Source organism: Micropterus salmoides, unplaced genomic scaffold (assembly GCF_014851395.1).
Source record: "Micropterus salmoides isolate LMB-PRFRI ecotype aquatic unplaced genomic scaffold, ASM1485139v1 Ms_hic_scaffold_6, whole genome shotgun sequence".
Classification (NCBI taxonomy): Eukaryota; Metazoa; Chordata; class Actinopteri; order Centrarchiformes; family Centrarchidae; genus Micropterus; species Micropterus salmoides.
The window spans coordinates 10633761-10648109 of record NW_024044348.1 but is presented as its reverse complement, the minus strand read 5'-3'; the positions used below and the strand labels follow the sequence as shown (position 1 = coordinate 10648109).

At 38.7% G+C, this 14349-nt stretch overlaps 2 protein-coding genes across 4 annotated transcripts in view; one reads left to right on the top strand and one right to left on the bottom strand.

Moving 5' to 3' along the window:
• The first annotated feature begins 1109 nt into the window (after positions 1 to 1109).
• anp32a (acidic (leucine-rich) nuclear phosphoprotein 32 family, member A) lies at positions 1110 to 7035 on the top strand. 2 transcript variants are annotated; one of them, XM_038701183.1, is made up of 7 exons: positions 1110 to 1293; positions 3892 to 4041; positions 4121 to 4243; positions 4334 to 4532; positions 4650 to 4765; positions 4861 to 4915; positions 5796 to 7035. In XM_038701183.1, exons 1-7 carry the CDS (start codon positions 1240 to 1242, stop codon positions 5858 to 5860), a joined length of 762 nt encoding a protein of 253 aa, XP_038557111.1. In that variant the 5' UTR covers positions 1110 to 1239; the 3' UTR covers positions 5861 to 7035. The 2 variants fall into 2 exon arrangements, with proteins under 2 accessions (XP_038557111.1, XP_038557110.1); XM_038701182.1 differs by having other exon boundaries at positions 1111 to 1293; positions 5793 to 7035.
• A 216-nt stretch (positions 7036 to 7251) lies between these two features.
• Positions 7252 to 14349, bottom strand: part of coro2ba (coronin, actin binding protein, 2Ba) — a 49441-nt gene continuing 42343 nt past the window's right edge. For both annotated transcript variants that reach the window (XM_038701179.1, XM_038701180.1), the window contains exons 8-12: positions 13191 to 13287; positions 12725 to 12837; positions 12415 to 12505; positions 11722 to 11861; positions 7252 to 9505 (exon numbers count right to left, since the gene is read on the bottom strand). In XM_038701179.1, the coding sequence (XP_038557107.1) occupies positions 9371 to 9505; positions 11722 to 11861; positions 12415 to 12505; positions 12725 to 12837; positions 13191 to 13287 (576 nt within the window). In that variant the 3' untranslated portion in view covers positions 7252 to 9370. The remainder of the gene's footprint in view (positions 9506 to 11721; positions 11862 to 12414; positions 12506 to 12724; positions 12838 to 13190; positions 13288 to 14349) is intronic.

The following is a 14349-nucleotide window of genomic DNA, read 5'->3' as shown; positions in this document are numbered from 1 at the left end:
ACTTAGTTTGTGATTGGATATGACATAAAAGCTTGTGAAGCTTTAATTTATTATTCAAATGAATCAAATTAATTCAGTTTGTTATCAATTATTGATGTGTAGTTTTATTATCTTATTTCATTTTTATATTCACTTATTCTATCTCTGCTTGCTTCCCAACTCATATGAACTGATAATTTTGTTGTTATCAAATATTGATGTTTAGTTTTATTGTTATATTATTTCATTTTAAAATTCAGTTATTTTATCTTTGCTTGCTTCCCCACTTATATGAACTTATAATTTTGTTGGAGACCTCACCCCCTCATGGATTAAAAGTCAACACTCACTATTGTTGTAGGCCTACATGTTGTTTGTATGACAATGACAGTAGTGTAGTTTTGTATTATAAGATTTATGTTCCATTTTATGTAATGCCTTCAACACTTATATCTACATGTCACAACTTCCATTTAAGTGAGTGCTGAAGCTGACGTCTGTTGTTATTAAGATTTGGGGCAAGGCAGAACAAACCCTTCAAAATAAGTTGTACCATCTTTAAAAATTAACTCAACACTAAATCACCATAGTAAATGAAATACAGACATAACTCTACAAAAACTATAGGTTAGAGCCTAACTACAGCTATTTTAACCACATTATTGTGTTAAGTACTCCCCCCCAAAAAAGGGAGTAAATCTGTATTTTGTGTTTGGTTTGTGTTACATACATACATTTATTTTCTTGTTTTCCATGCATGTCTCAAGAGGGGTTGGATCTGTGATTTTTTTTTATTGTTTTGTGAATATGTATTATGTGGATGTTGCTTTCCAAATTTAAGAGCTCTACACAATGACCAGCTTTAAACAAAGCTTCAAATCAGGTGGAGCTATAATAGTGACAATTAAGCACTGGCAAACATGTGGCATCCTCTTCCAACTGCGTGGGTTCAGTGTAAAACATTTATGTATTACATTAGCCATGTAAACTTAAGTTAACAAAAACAACCAAACTTCGATAACAAAACCCCACCCAGTTTTATAAGGGCGTCTTCATTGGCCTGTGTGTCTGTAAATCCGTTCCCTCTTTATTCGACTGCTGCCATTGGTCGGCGGTGACGACAATCCTGAAACGTGCTCCCGCCCACCGAGCGGATCAAGTTTGAATGAACAACAGCAGTCTGTTCTGGAGGTGGTAGCCTAGTTGCATTTGCAGTAATTATTAAAAGTGTGTATCATATCGCGGGTGCGCCGATCAAGGATGGACATGAAGAAAAGAATTCATCTAGAGTTGCGGAATCGCACTCCGTCAGATGTAAGTTGGCCTCACATCTCGCTCGGTAATGTTTCACTCTCCGCTAATGGAGAATCTTTCGTGTGATGTCTTGGCGTGGGGATACAAAGTTTCTTGCAAGTTAAAAGATGATGGAGACGTCGGGTCACATTGTTGCAAACATGTTTACAGTCGGCAGGTGCTGCAGGGAACGCTGGTTGAACTTTTGTGCGGCTCTTGCATCACGTTTTTGATGTGCAGTTTTGAGAATGCAGCACAGCTTTTTTTTTTTTTGTATGCCAGCGGTATAAACAAGGCAGGCAAAGAAGCCATATTTGTAACTTTTGATCTACGAACGCAGCCCTTCTCGTTTAAAACCCGTCTTAACGTTATTTACATTGTTGTTTGGGTTGCCTGCATGCTTTGACTGAGAAATGCATTTACCTAAACATTATAAGCCGTGCACTTGGCGCGTTAAGGATGCGGATACTCAAAGTCATGACATTATCAATGATGCATAAAGACCTCAGCCTCGAATTATCGGCTTACAGCGGAGTGCTACAACTACAGTTACTCAAACGGCACATATGAAGTCGGTTATTTCTGCAGAAAGTGCATTCATACGTTGAGCAGCTTACAGTGGCGAGCCTGCAGCCGACAACTGGAGCCACAGTGCGCACAGATGGCCGAAAGAAAGCGGCGTTAGTATGGACCGTCACCAGGCTGGGCGAAAACACTGAGACACTAAAACACTCCCGCATCGTTACTAACAGCTGGGTGTTCATGTAGTTGTTTCACCGAGACTGTCGTGTTCGACATTGAGCTCCAGTCATAACGAAAACAAATTCTCGAGCCGCGCTGTTGCACTAGTTTTCCAGAACTAGGACAAGCCGCCATTTTACTGAGAAACAAAGGCAATTCGAAACACACCGAATATCCCTTTCATTCGACACAAACGACGAACGATTCATCATACCTTCGTATTTACAGAGGTAATACACGCCGTCAATCCAATCGGCAACTGTTTAGCACAAGCAACAATGAAAACGTTTGCCTGGCAGCAATCTTAATCTGCTTCTGCTGCCCCTCCTACTCACAAATGACCCTGTGCACGACTCGTAGGTCTGTTTGGCTCCGGCTTGTTTTGACTAATGTGCATCTGCGCCGCACGTATAACCCTTCACACACACCTCCTATTACATTTTAACTCGGAAAAGACTCGCATAAAACCGCCGCAATATGTCTGTTTCTACTTAAAACTATACTGTGGTATTTATGCAACGGAAGGAGAGCCAAAGCATCGCGCGATATGTAGAGCGTTGAAACGTTTGCTGTCTACACAATATTGATGTACAGTACTTTTTATAGTTCCGGTCCTTGGCGCTGATTGGCTGAGTCACGTTCAAGGCCAGGGTAAAATATCCGTTAACAAGACTGCAAGACTATTTCAATATCAATGCGCCGAAACTAAAGCAGATCTCATATAATGTGACCTTTTCATATACAGTCTATGACACAAACTTTGTTTAGCTGTTACTGTATTAGTGAAGGGTCTGTTTTGATAGTGAACATTTTATTAGCTGTTCGACCATGCTTAGCATTTGGGTTATTTTTAAATATAAAATTAAGTGTGGTGTGATCAGTCTTAAGCTTGTGGGAATGTATAGATCCCTTTACTTCTTGTAAGAATAGCCAGGTAACACAGAACAAATACTCCCATTTATAAATAAAAGTCCTCCTTTAAAAAAATACTGAAGTATAAGTACAGCAAGATGTACTTGAAGTATCAAAAATGACAGTACCTATGTGAAACAGAATTACTGATGTGTTTACTTACAAGCAGTATTTTAATGATATTTTTGGTCTTTACATACTACTGGGCACTAATGGATCATATTTTACAAGCTGATTATATGTTTTTTACTGCAAAGTAAATCGTAAACTCTAGTGATCAAATAAATGTAGTGGAGTAAAATGCACAATATCTCCCATCTGAGTGGGGTATGAGTATAAAGTGTTAAAAATGGTAATACTGAAAATATGCTAAGATATGTATTGAACACAAGCCACTTTGACTGCAGATACGGTTTTATGTTTAAATGTGTTAGCTTGCTCCTTAAATAAACACTTTATTTAACTTGTTAAAATAAGAATCAGAGTCAGAAAAAGTATTGAATAGTAGCTTCCCAAAAGCTATAACAAAATCGATTTTATTGCGGCAAATACTACGTTACACTTTTACAGTAGGCCTATATTTAATTTCCAGACACTTTTGTCTAAAGTGACCTCAGTAGGAATAAGAGCATTCCTCCCAAATGAAACAAAACTTTTATCAAATGTCTGTGGAGATTCTCCGTCATCCAGGTCATGGTTACCTGAGGAAGGTTAAAGTCAAGGGCAACTGGATGTGGTTAAAGATACTTGACATTTCGCATCTCTTCCAAGGGGCTTCTTCAGTTCAGAGAAGGAGGGATGAGAGGTGAAAGTATCTTTAACCGTGTCCAGTTGCCTGTGATTTTAACCTTCCTTGGATTTTACCAAATGATTTTCCTTGAAAAAGCTTTAACTTAATATTCAATTTCCATCCTGACAAAACATTTACACATAAATGCTGACCAGATGTATTTGTTTGTTCTACAGGTCAAAGAACTTGTGCTAGACAACTGTCGTTCAAATGAAGGCAAGATCGAGGGTTTAACAGACCAATTTGAGGAGCTGGAGTTTCTAAGCACGATCAATGTTGGACTGACAACAGTTGCCCACTTGCCGAAGCTAAATAAACTCAAAAAGGTGCGTGTTTTCTACACAAAACAAGAATGACTTAAGGCTTTAAGATTTTGCGTATTTTGATTGTTTAATTGATCAACAGCTCGAACTCAGCGATAATAGGATCTCAGGAGGGTTGGAAGTTCTGGCAGACAAATGCCCCAACCTCACACATCTCAACCTCAGTGGAAACAAGATTAAAGACCTCAGCACAATAGAACCTCTGGTAAGTGAGACTAAAATACTGTGGGGGGGGGCAACAGTAAACAAAGCTGCTGACTGTATTATTCATCAAACTTGATTTTTCTTTTGACAGAAAGAATTGGGGACCCTTAAAAGCCTAGATCTGTTTAACTGTGAAGTGACAAACCTGAACGAATACAGAGACAACGTATTCAAGCTACTACCCCAGCTCACGTACCTGGATGGATACGACAAAGACGACAAAGAGGCCCCAGATTCGGACGCTGAGGTTTACGCAGAGGGCTTGGATGATGACGAGGACGATGAAGATGGTAATTTTGAGGCTACACCCAAAGTGCTTAACATAACCACAGCTGTGTTCTTTCTAGATTTGCTAGCACGTTGACATTTGAACATTTGGCTAATAACCGCCAACGGGTTTCACCCAGATGTAGATGAGGAGGAATATGATGAAGATACAGCACCAGGAGACGAGGAGGAGGAAGAGGCAGGGGAGGATGAAGAGGAGAATGAAGAAGAGGAAGAGGAGGACCTCAGTGGCGAGGTGGGACGAGAATAAATCAGATTTGCTTTCCCGAATTGTTAAAAAGCTTTAGTCTGAAATAACCATACTAACTTTGCCTTGTCTTTTAAAAAAAGGAGGAAGAGGAGGAAGATGTGAATGACAAAGAGGTTGACGATGAGGATGACGAGGGTGAGTAAAAAGCTCTCTCCCAATTCCATAGTTCACATGATATGGGAAAATGGTATTTACTGATCTTTATTGTATACTGTTTTTGCAGTTAATATCCAAGAAATCAACAGAGTTAAAGGTGCCCTGCGGTGTTTTCTTGTAACAAACTTTTCTACATTCAGTGTTACCAATACGCATCACGCAACGAGGCCAGGCAAACATGTTGAATGCATTCCCCTCCACATAAAATATTTTCAGACCCAAGTTTTAAACATATCTAAAATTGCACTCTGAAACCAGAGACAGGAGTTGCTCACACAGTTGCATGTGTGTCATCCTGCGTGTGCCCAATGCAAACAAAAAAGGGACCCACTTGTGAAAACATTGCTCCAGAGCACTACTAGTGGTGAAAAAACAGGAAACCTTTTAATTGTTTTTATACTAACAGGAAATGATACAATATGTGCAAAGGCAATCAAATGGTGACTTTAGAATGTTGTTCACTTTTCCTAAAAATCAATAGCTATTTTCTTATGAAGTGGAGCTGTTTTGCCTTCATTCACAATTTTACAGCAGTGGAAGCTCCTCCTTTTCCTTTCCTTCCGTATTGCTTTGTGGTAGAACATTTTTTTTCTTAATACTTGTTAATTAATTTTATTAAATTTTGTGAACACACTACACACTCAAAACCTGCTTAGAATTAGTTCATAGTACAGATTTGGGACTCTGCTGATCACAAAACCTATGTAAATTTATCCTGAAATATGAAAATTGCTTACACTTAGCGCCAGCATTGCTGACGTCGTGATGCAAAAATCTGAAAGAGAAGTTTTAACAGGAAACATTTATTTGCTAGATTCTAGCGTTTGTCTCTCTTTAACTGACTTTTATTTTCTAGAAGAAGAGCGAGGTCAGAAGAGAAAACGGGAACTGGATGAAGAAGGGGAGGAGGATGAAGACGATTGAGAGTCCTCTTGAAGCTAAGTTGTGAACTGTTTTAAACTTGTATCTCCCTGTCACTTCCCAACAACCCCATGTATTTTCCCCCCCAGTTTCATATTGCAGTAGGAGTGGTTTTTGTTATTGGCCAGTCAGGTAGACGGGGTTGTCTGGAGAAATAAGTTAAATTTATGTATCTTTGATGCTCCTGTGTTAAGTCCACTTTTAACTGCTTTGTGGACACCAATTTTGTAATATCAAATAATAGCAAAGATAAACCTTTTTAAGAAATGTTTTTGTTTTCTCACTGTTTGTGTATGACCAGTTTCTGATGATGTGTATTTTAAACCCCCCTCCCCCCCTTCAAAAGAAAAAACAAAAATGAAACAAAAAAAAGAGTGCATGTCTAATACATTTTAAAGTCTACTACTGGATTTCATGTATGGCTGTCCTACCGTCGTCTTAAACTTATTTTTGAATTGTATTTTTTGTTTTAAATGTAAGTTATGTATTTGTAGTGTCACCAGTATGCCAATACTCTCTGCTGTCCTGGTGTGAAACTTGTGTCTGAACATGCACAGTGTGACCCTCACAGGGCATATTTTTAAATCATAGCAAAAAATGTCTGCCCTTGTCAAAGCTGCTCCTCCTCCTTAAACCCTCAGCTTTGATAGTTCGGAAATTACGTGTTCTTGTAAATAATGACCAAATCTATTTTTTTGTATTCTCTTTGATGACGGCAGACATTGAACAGACGACTGAGGTGAAACTATGAATTGTAATAAGATATTAAATATGTATGCTGCTTTATCTAAAGTACGCAGTGTGAAATTTCTTGAATTTGAACATAACTTTGTATGCATAATCTTTCCATAAAGAGAAATGTTCAACATCAGAACTCATTATCGCTTTTTCCATGTTCTTTTCTGTGACACACAGGTGGCAATGTTTGAATTTGTGGTGGTAGTGTAGAGAAGTGCTTGATATAAATGGAGGTTACAACCGCAACTTACGTTCATTAAAAATGTATTGTTTCAAAGTGTAAACTCTGGAAAACGGTCAGTTATTTGGACTTTGTTTTTCAATATTATATGTAATGGTCAAATTGGCCTACCTCAGTGACTTTTCACTCTGTTAAATCCACTGTCATCAGCCAAATTGTTTTTTTCCTCCCATTCACTTCAATAAATCCCTTTTATATATGTTTTGCAGTTTGTGTTCCTTTTTACAGCACAGTCAAGTCAAAGGGTAAAGCATATACAGAATTCCAGTTTTAGATCATCAGGTATTGATAAAATTCAGAATTGTTTTTTTCTTTACATTGAAAATTGATCCAGGATGCATTTTGCAGCCAACTTAGATGTGATGTTAACTCTAGATTGAACAAGACTTAGAGAACTACCAAAGACAAAACTAAGTGAATTTAAGCTGGGTTTTACTTTGTTTTCCATCAAGTTCAGTGCCAAACAAATACAGAGGAACTGCCACGGTAACACCAAAATGCCATTCAACAATTGTATAAAGAGCGTTTCAGTCATTTCAAAAGCCTTTGTCTCTTGTTAGGCTACTTTAAAAAAAAAAAAAAAGAACAGTTAAATGTTTGATTTTAGTCCCCAGTACACCTACTTGAGAAGGCCTGACGTTGCATTACTCTAGAAACAACTTTACCTGTCTACAATGTAGCCGATCTGTCTCTGATAGATCCTTTCCCTGCTATCTACTTTCACTGTAGCCTTTTACAGCCTTAGCCTTTAATATCCGCGTTTACCTTTAGTGTGTCAGTGGTTCAAATCTACATTTAAAGGGCTCCTATGTTTTTGTTGTTTTCTGATTGAAGCTGTAAAGCTTTGGACCCTTTATGTCCCCACAATGACATGATCAGGGAAGACTTCTGACCTTCAATCCTTAACTTGCTGTTTACTTCTTGCTATGCATGTAGCCAATTCATCTTTTTCCTTTTGTTAGTCTATCGAGCAGAATTAGTAATAAGAAAAGGCTGGTGTGATGGGGTCTGGAGTAAAAGATACATGGCATGTTTTACAGATGCTTGAACCTGGCTGGCATAATAGTGCCAATCAAATGTTAATCCACTGCCCACTTTTCTTACGTTTGAGATTGAAGGAAAGAACTGAAAACAAAGGCATTTAAACTGCAATTATTATAGCCTATGTCTGTTGATGGGACAAGTGGAGGAGGACAGAGAGATGACCTGGAGTCTCGAGAGCAAAATTACACATCTACAAGTAAACACATCGCAGTTATAGTGATATACTTAGTTTAAATGTAAAAGGATGGCGATTATTACAGTTTTATGTACTGTTATGAATAGGCATGAATATAATGTTGAGACCCTATTTGAAGGTTATGTAGTCAGAGCTAAAGAGCTAATACCATTTAAGGTAGAGTTTGACACAAAATCTCGCACCATTTCAACCGGAAACATTCAGCAAAATCTATCAAGCATCACAATCATTACTTGCACAGCCACATCATAGAAAAACAATGGGATTAACAAATATACATGTTATACATTTGCTAAAAAGGTAAGGTGACAAATAAATAGAAGCAAATATACATCACCCCCAATCTTCACAATTAGCCCTAAAAACCAGTAACAGCCAGCAAAGCTTCCCTTGTGACTATATTTCAATAGTCCACCACCTCTGGATCCATGTCTCCCCTGCTGCTTTCCGACTATTTAAATAAAGAATAAAAATACTTTAAACAAGTGAACTATCTGCTGTCCTTGGGAACAAAGACTGCATTTTGATAGCTATATGTCAGTATTGAGAAGTAAATTTATAGGCAACAACATTTGTAGGTGAAAAAAAGAAGTACGGGAACAGCAGCTCTGGAAAACATGGTCCACGTCTGCAAAAGCTTGTCTCGTCTGTCAGTTGCAAAACCACTTCATGTCAGCCATTTTGAGAGGATGCTGCAGCTCGCTGCAATCTGTGTCTGCAGCAGGGTCTAAGGCCTTGGGGAAGAGAAATAGGAGCCAGTGACAGTCTTTTTATCCTCCAGTTTTGCCTCAGCAAAAAATGAGAACTAGATGATGGTTTGGTCATTATAGGAGGATGAGAGTAGGGACTCCTTTGTGTGGTGATCAAGGTATTGCCACGTGAAAGACAAAGTTGGCATAATAAGATAAATGCACAGGAGGTCTGGCAGAAAATGTGCAATAAAATTTCCAATAACTTTAGAAATGACTAGTTGTGAAGTTGTAAAAACATAGCTAATACCTCAGTTGATTGGATCGTGGCCCTTTCATCGATTTCATGTGAAGGTGGCAATCTATGAACACTGCCTTGCCTCTATTACTTATCATATTTATCATTATTACAATATTCCAGTAATTGCACCAGTTAAGACATTATCCCACAGTTAAATTAATGTGTGCACTATGCAGGGCAGCAGGTATGAAGTTATGGTATAATGTGATATATCAAAAAAGAGGGGTGGGAGGGCTCAGAAGCACATTGGAGGTCAGAAGTGGGGGCAAAGGAAGCAGCTTTGCCAGTCCAGGAGGCTGAGAGGTCAGACGTTGTTGGGGCTAACGTTCTTTAGGTTGTTGAGCTCCAGCTCCAGCTGGCGTATTCGCACGTCCTTGGTGGTCAGCTCTTCCTTCAGCCGCCGCAACTCATCCTGCTGCCGGAAGAACATCCGTAGGAGCTATGTAAACAAAAACAAAAACACACGGACGTAAAAAAATAAACATAGTAATACTCAAGTATGAAAAGCTAATGGTAATAGAGGAAATTTGGAGAATGTTTGAAGATTTGCACTATTCACAGAGTATCATAGCAGCACCACTCCTGCTGTATAGATATATTTATTCAGCATTTCAGTTCTATTCAATTATGTATCAGTTATACTGATGATTATGTTATATTATATAACATTTGTGATTTAATCAAACGCTCTAGAACATATCCTTAGTTTAACAAAACCATCTTGTTTCAAGGTCAACACACAAGCTTTTCCCAAGGCTACTTCACGCATATATATGCTCAATTAGTTTGTTACTTGATCAATTGAAACCCAGTCAATGAATCAGTCCAGCCCTCATCTTCCTCATTTATCTATTTGTATTATTTTATAATTTGTAAAAGCTCCTCTTTGTTGGGTACAACAGGACATAATGTATATAATATGCAGTACAATACATATACACAATATCAATACCACAATTTCATCATTCAATTTGCTACTGGTCTTTTTGTGCTGCATAATTAATTTTAATGCTCTGACTCATGGATGTTGTTAGGCCTATTTTAGGGTGGCTGAAGCTACCCTAAACTGGTCCTAAGCCTCCCCCAAATTATAGTTAGAAAAATAATTATTAGATTTAGATTTTTTTTTACAGTCAAAATATGTACTCAACAAAGAGAAGCAAGAATATTGATAAATACAAAAGAATAATAAAAATATAATTTGTGTTAATTGGCTTAAAATTATCGCTGTGGTTGTTTCCTCTGCTTCACAATTTAAATCCCCACTGTGGTCGGGCACTAGGACCTTGAGGGAGGCTGCATTCCATCGCTGCCCTGCCAAGCTGCCAAGCAGCATAATTATAATTACACACACACACACACACCGACACACAGACAGGTGAACGGTGAAGGAAGACTGATTAATTGAAGTGAGTGATACAGATGAAACTGGAAGTTGTTGTTGGTTACTGTTACTTACTTAAGTTTAGCTATACGTTTGCTTGAGGTAACGGAAAGGGGATATTTTAGTTGGCAATGGAAAACACTAGTCTTGCTAGTGTGAATGCCACTAACATCTTTATTATAGGATTTAAAAACAATATCAGTCCCCAGAGAATGTTGTTGTTAGTGAAAACTAAATGTCAGTGTTCCTGTAAAAGCTATTGTACCGGTATATCCTTCAATTCATTCACCAGATGGATATTGGAAGATATTTTAGGAGAGAGAGAGAGAAGCAGGAAATTGGCAGGACAGCTGATTCTAAAATTCTCCAGATCTAAGGACAATGGGGTGTTTTGTTTTCTTCTAACAACAGGCATTAGTTGGCAGGTCTAAGCACCAAGGCATACTAAATTATTTCATGATATTTCATATATTTTCTATATTCTGACCCACTTAACTTTCTGCATTTATTGGCTGTAATAAATTAAATAAATATGTAAATGTTGCCTAAATGTAGGCTAGGCTATACATGAGCAGATAACCACAAATATACACACAGGAAAATATAGTAAAAGGAAAGCATTCATACATACATGTATCCATACATATAGTAATCGTTACTCCAAATCTTTAATTCCCTCCACCATCAAGTTATTAAATTCAGACAGTAGCCACTAGGATCCTTAACAACAGCTTAGATGATAAAGTATGCATTGTATGTTTGTATGCAAGCCAAACTACACAGAAAAATCACACTTTGATTGAACCAATCTACAGTGAAGCAACAGGAATTGGTGTAATTAAATAGTATTCTTTGGACCTACAACTTATCTAATAGAGAGGAATTAGATATGGTATTACTTTATCACACATTTACACGAGCAGACGGATAACATTTAAGTCATAACCTACAGAAGGACTCAGCAGGAGCACAGTCTACCTCAGTAAATTCCCAAGCTTTGATATGTCTAAAAGCTAACATTACAATAACTTCTGTTCATCAGAGGAGAATAGGAAGTTGTTCTAAAACAGTAACAAAAGATGTGAGTGCAAAGATTTTGCAAGCCCTAGTTACGCATACCCTGGTGGCTAAGCCCCCCCTGTCTTTCAGTCCTAGTGGAGTCCCTGTTCTGACCCCTTAAAAGCCCTTGAAATGATTTTCTAGAACTAGTTTTATTAGGCACCAGAGGAACAGCAAAGTAGAGGGATTCACAACTTTAGTTCTTCACATACCTCGTTCTCTGTCCTGGGTGGTACGTTCTCTAGCAGGTCGATCCCATTCACTACCATACTCTTCTTTTCCTTTACTGGGGCCTTGAATACTAATTGGTTTGGCCGGTGGTAACCGTCCTTTAGGGACATCAGGACTGGATCTGTTTGCACAAAGGAGCAAAAACACTTCTAAACATGTGAAAACCAACACAAAGCACAAAGAGGCTTATGTCCTTCACAGATCACGACAGGGAATGTATTGAGTTATACCGATGCTGAGAGCAGACACACCATGAAGAATCGAGAAAAGAAAAGAAAAAAATACACTTCCTACCTCCTGAAATTAATGTTCAATTGTCTTGTGTTGTAATCTAAAGTGATATGCAAATCAGAGTCCAGTTCAAGTTGTATGATCTTGATTAAAAGGAAATATCTGTGGGAGTTTGCACCATGTTGGTGACAATACAAGCCTTATGTTCAGTGACAGTGTGTGAAGCCTTAGCAACGGAGAACAAAACAAAATACAGATTGAAGGTAACTATTTCATCACAATGCTTTACTGCAGCTGTGTTTGGAAATGTCATTCACATTGCCAAATGCAGGCTGTGCTCTGTGCTTAACATGGGTTCAAAAAGTGGCTTCTGTTAAAATGTTGTTTCATAAACCACCAATAGAGCATCAACCAATCCAGGTGTGTCTGAAGTATTGTTTTACCTCTATTAATGCCGCTCAGCCATTCATTGGCAGACAGTGCAGGTTCTGTTCCTGCTGTCATGGGGTAGATGTCCTCCTGGTACGTGTCTGACTGTAAACCAGGAAACACCACAAACATTCTCATTTTATTGATTAACCCTAACCCTTTATTGGCATAGTTGGAAAAAGGGACAAATTATGTCTCAAACAAGATTTCTTTGCCTCAAAGAATAAAATGTTACCTCAGTGCATGGGTTTGAAAATATTCTTTATTCACACCAATGAAAGGAGTAGAATCAGTTCAATTACATGACTTTATTCCCGCACTCACCCTTCTTGGCACAATCATTGAGATAGGCTCAATCAAACCCTTCAGGGTGACTAGCTTGTAGAAGCGGTACACCTCGCAAGCTCCCACGTCCAGCCCGTGCTTTGGCATCACACCTGCAGACAAGAACAGAAGCATGTGGTAGTGACAGAACTGTTTTCACAACATGAAATCTCTTCCCAGAATTCACGGCTAATTGGAGTCACATCAACAAGAGACAAATATCAACCTGCCTGACATCACTGGACAAGCTAAATGGAACTCAAAAAACTACACCAAGGAAATATTTCAATTAAACCTTTTCGTTTCTTCAATGACTTTGATCCTTTCAGCCATGCAACAGCACGTTCAGATCAGTTTTGAGGATGTTCCCACTGTGATCCATCCCCCCTCCCATCTCTAAAGACTGTTAATGAAGTGGTTAGGATCTGCTCTCAGCAGATGTACGGTTGATCAGCAAATGACTTACCTAGTCCTTTCTGTGGGGCCGGAGACCGGAATTCCATTAGGTATTGTAAGTACGGCTTCTCTGTGGTAATCTCAAAGTAACGGATGTTGCCGTCCCCCTGTCAGGGCACCAGAATGTGGCCATTACATATCAACAGTTCAAGAAGTAGCTCTTTCAACCACGTCACATTTTTAATGCTTCACCTATCATATTTGGTGATATGCTCTGATTCCCAGAACAAAATGTGCCGTCTTAGATTTTACTTCTTTAAATGTTTTACCCACTACTATATATGCAGTATATACATAGGGAGGACACTGACAATGAGAAAACTAAAAAAAAATTTCTTGGAAAGCAACCATCTTACCATTTCCAAAGGCAAATATATCTTACAGCCCTTCTCAGAATAGTACGTTGTTTAATAAGGCCAATGAGTAAGGTATGTGGGAAATGTGTGACTTTGCATCTTAAACGTGATGACAGGTATTTGAAAGAATGTTGCAAAATGTGAAATCTTAAATATTTTAACAATGACTTTTAGATTGGGGATGACATTCTGCACACTGTTCACATTACCACTGATAGTATTTCTGTTGCCCAAACTTGACCACGTATCTGACTAAAAATGGACCTGAATAAACAAATTCAGGCATCAAAAATAGACATTATTATATTTACACATATTGTTTTGACTTTTGACCTGTTTCTTGTATTCATTTATGAGTAACTTTCTGCTTTTCTATCTTTTTAGTTAAAAGGATACTGTTAGGTCCCCTGTTCCTGGGTAGGGGTGTGTGTGTGTGTGTGTGTGTGTGTGTGTGTGTGTGTGTGTGTGTGTTCCCTTCTTGCAGGAGTGGAGTCAGGTGTGCAGGAGCCTGTTACCAGCTGCCAGCCATCAGCCTCATTATGCTCTGCCTTTTATACCTGGTCCTTGCTTCCACTCAGCGTGAGATTGTAGACTCTTGTTATCAGTCTCGTTCAAGCCGTTCATTACCTAAGACTAGTTCTTGTACCTGTTCCCTACTAACCCTGTTCTTCTGTGCTGCAGATATCCCCGCCTGGACCATCTCCTGCAACAATACCACTCCTGCTCACATATGCCCCGAGACTGTGAGACCATGCCCCACGGACTTTCCCCATTCCCGGATTTCCAGCCTAGCACTGCCCCTGGACCCTCCAC

What these genes read in the sequence shown, in the direction of transcription:
- anp32a (XM_038701182.1), top strand. Translation starts at nt 1,240, where the DNA reads ATGGACATGAAGAAAAGAATTCATCTAGAGTTGCGGAATCGCACTCCG. An exon ending in AGCTAAATAAACTCAAAAAG is followed by an intron (nt 4,042 to 4,120) that starts GTGCGTGTTTTC and finishes ATTGATCAACAG; the next exon opens with CTCGAACTCAGCGATAATAG. An exon ending in AGGAGGACCTCAGTGGCGAG is followed by an intron (nt 4,766 to 4,860) that starts GTGGGACGAGAA and finishes TTTTAAAAAAAG; the next exon opens with GAGGAAGAGGAGGAAGATGT.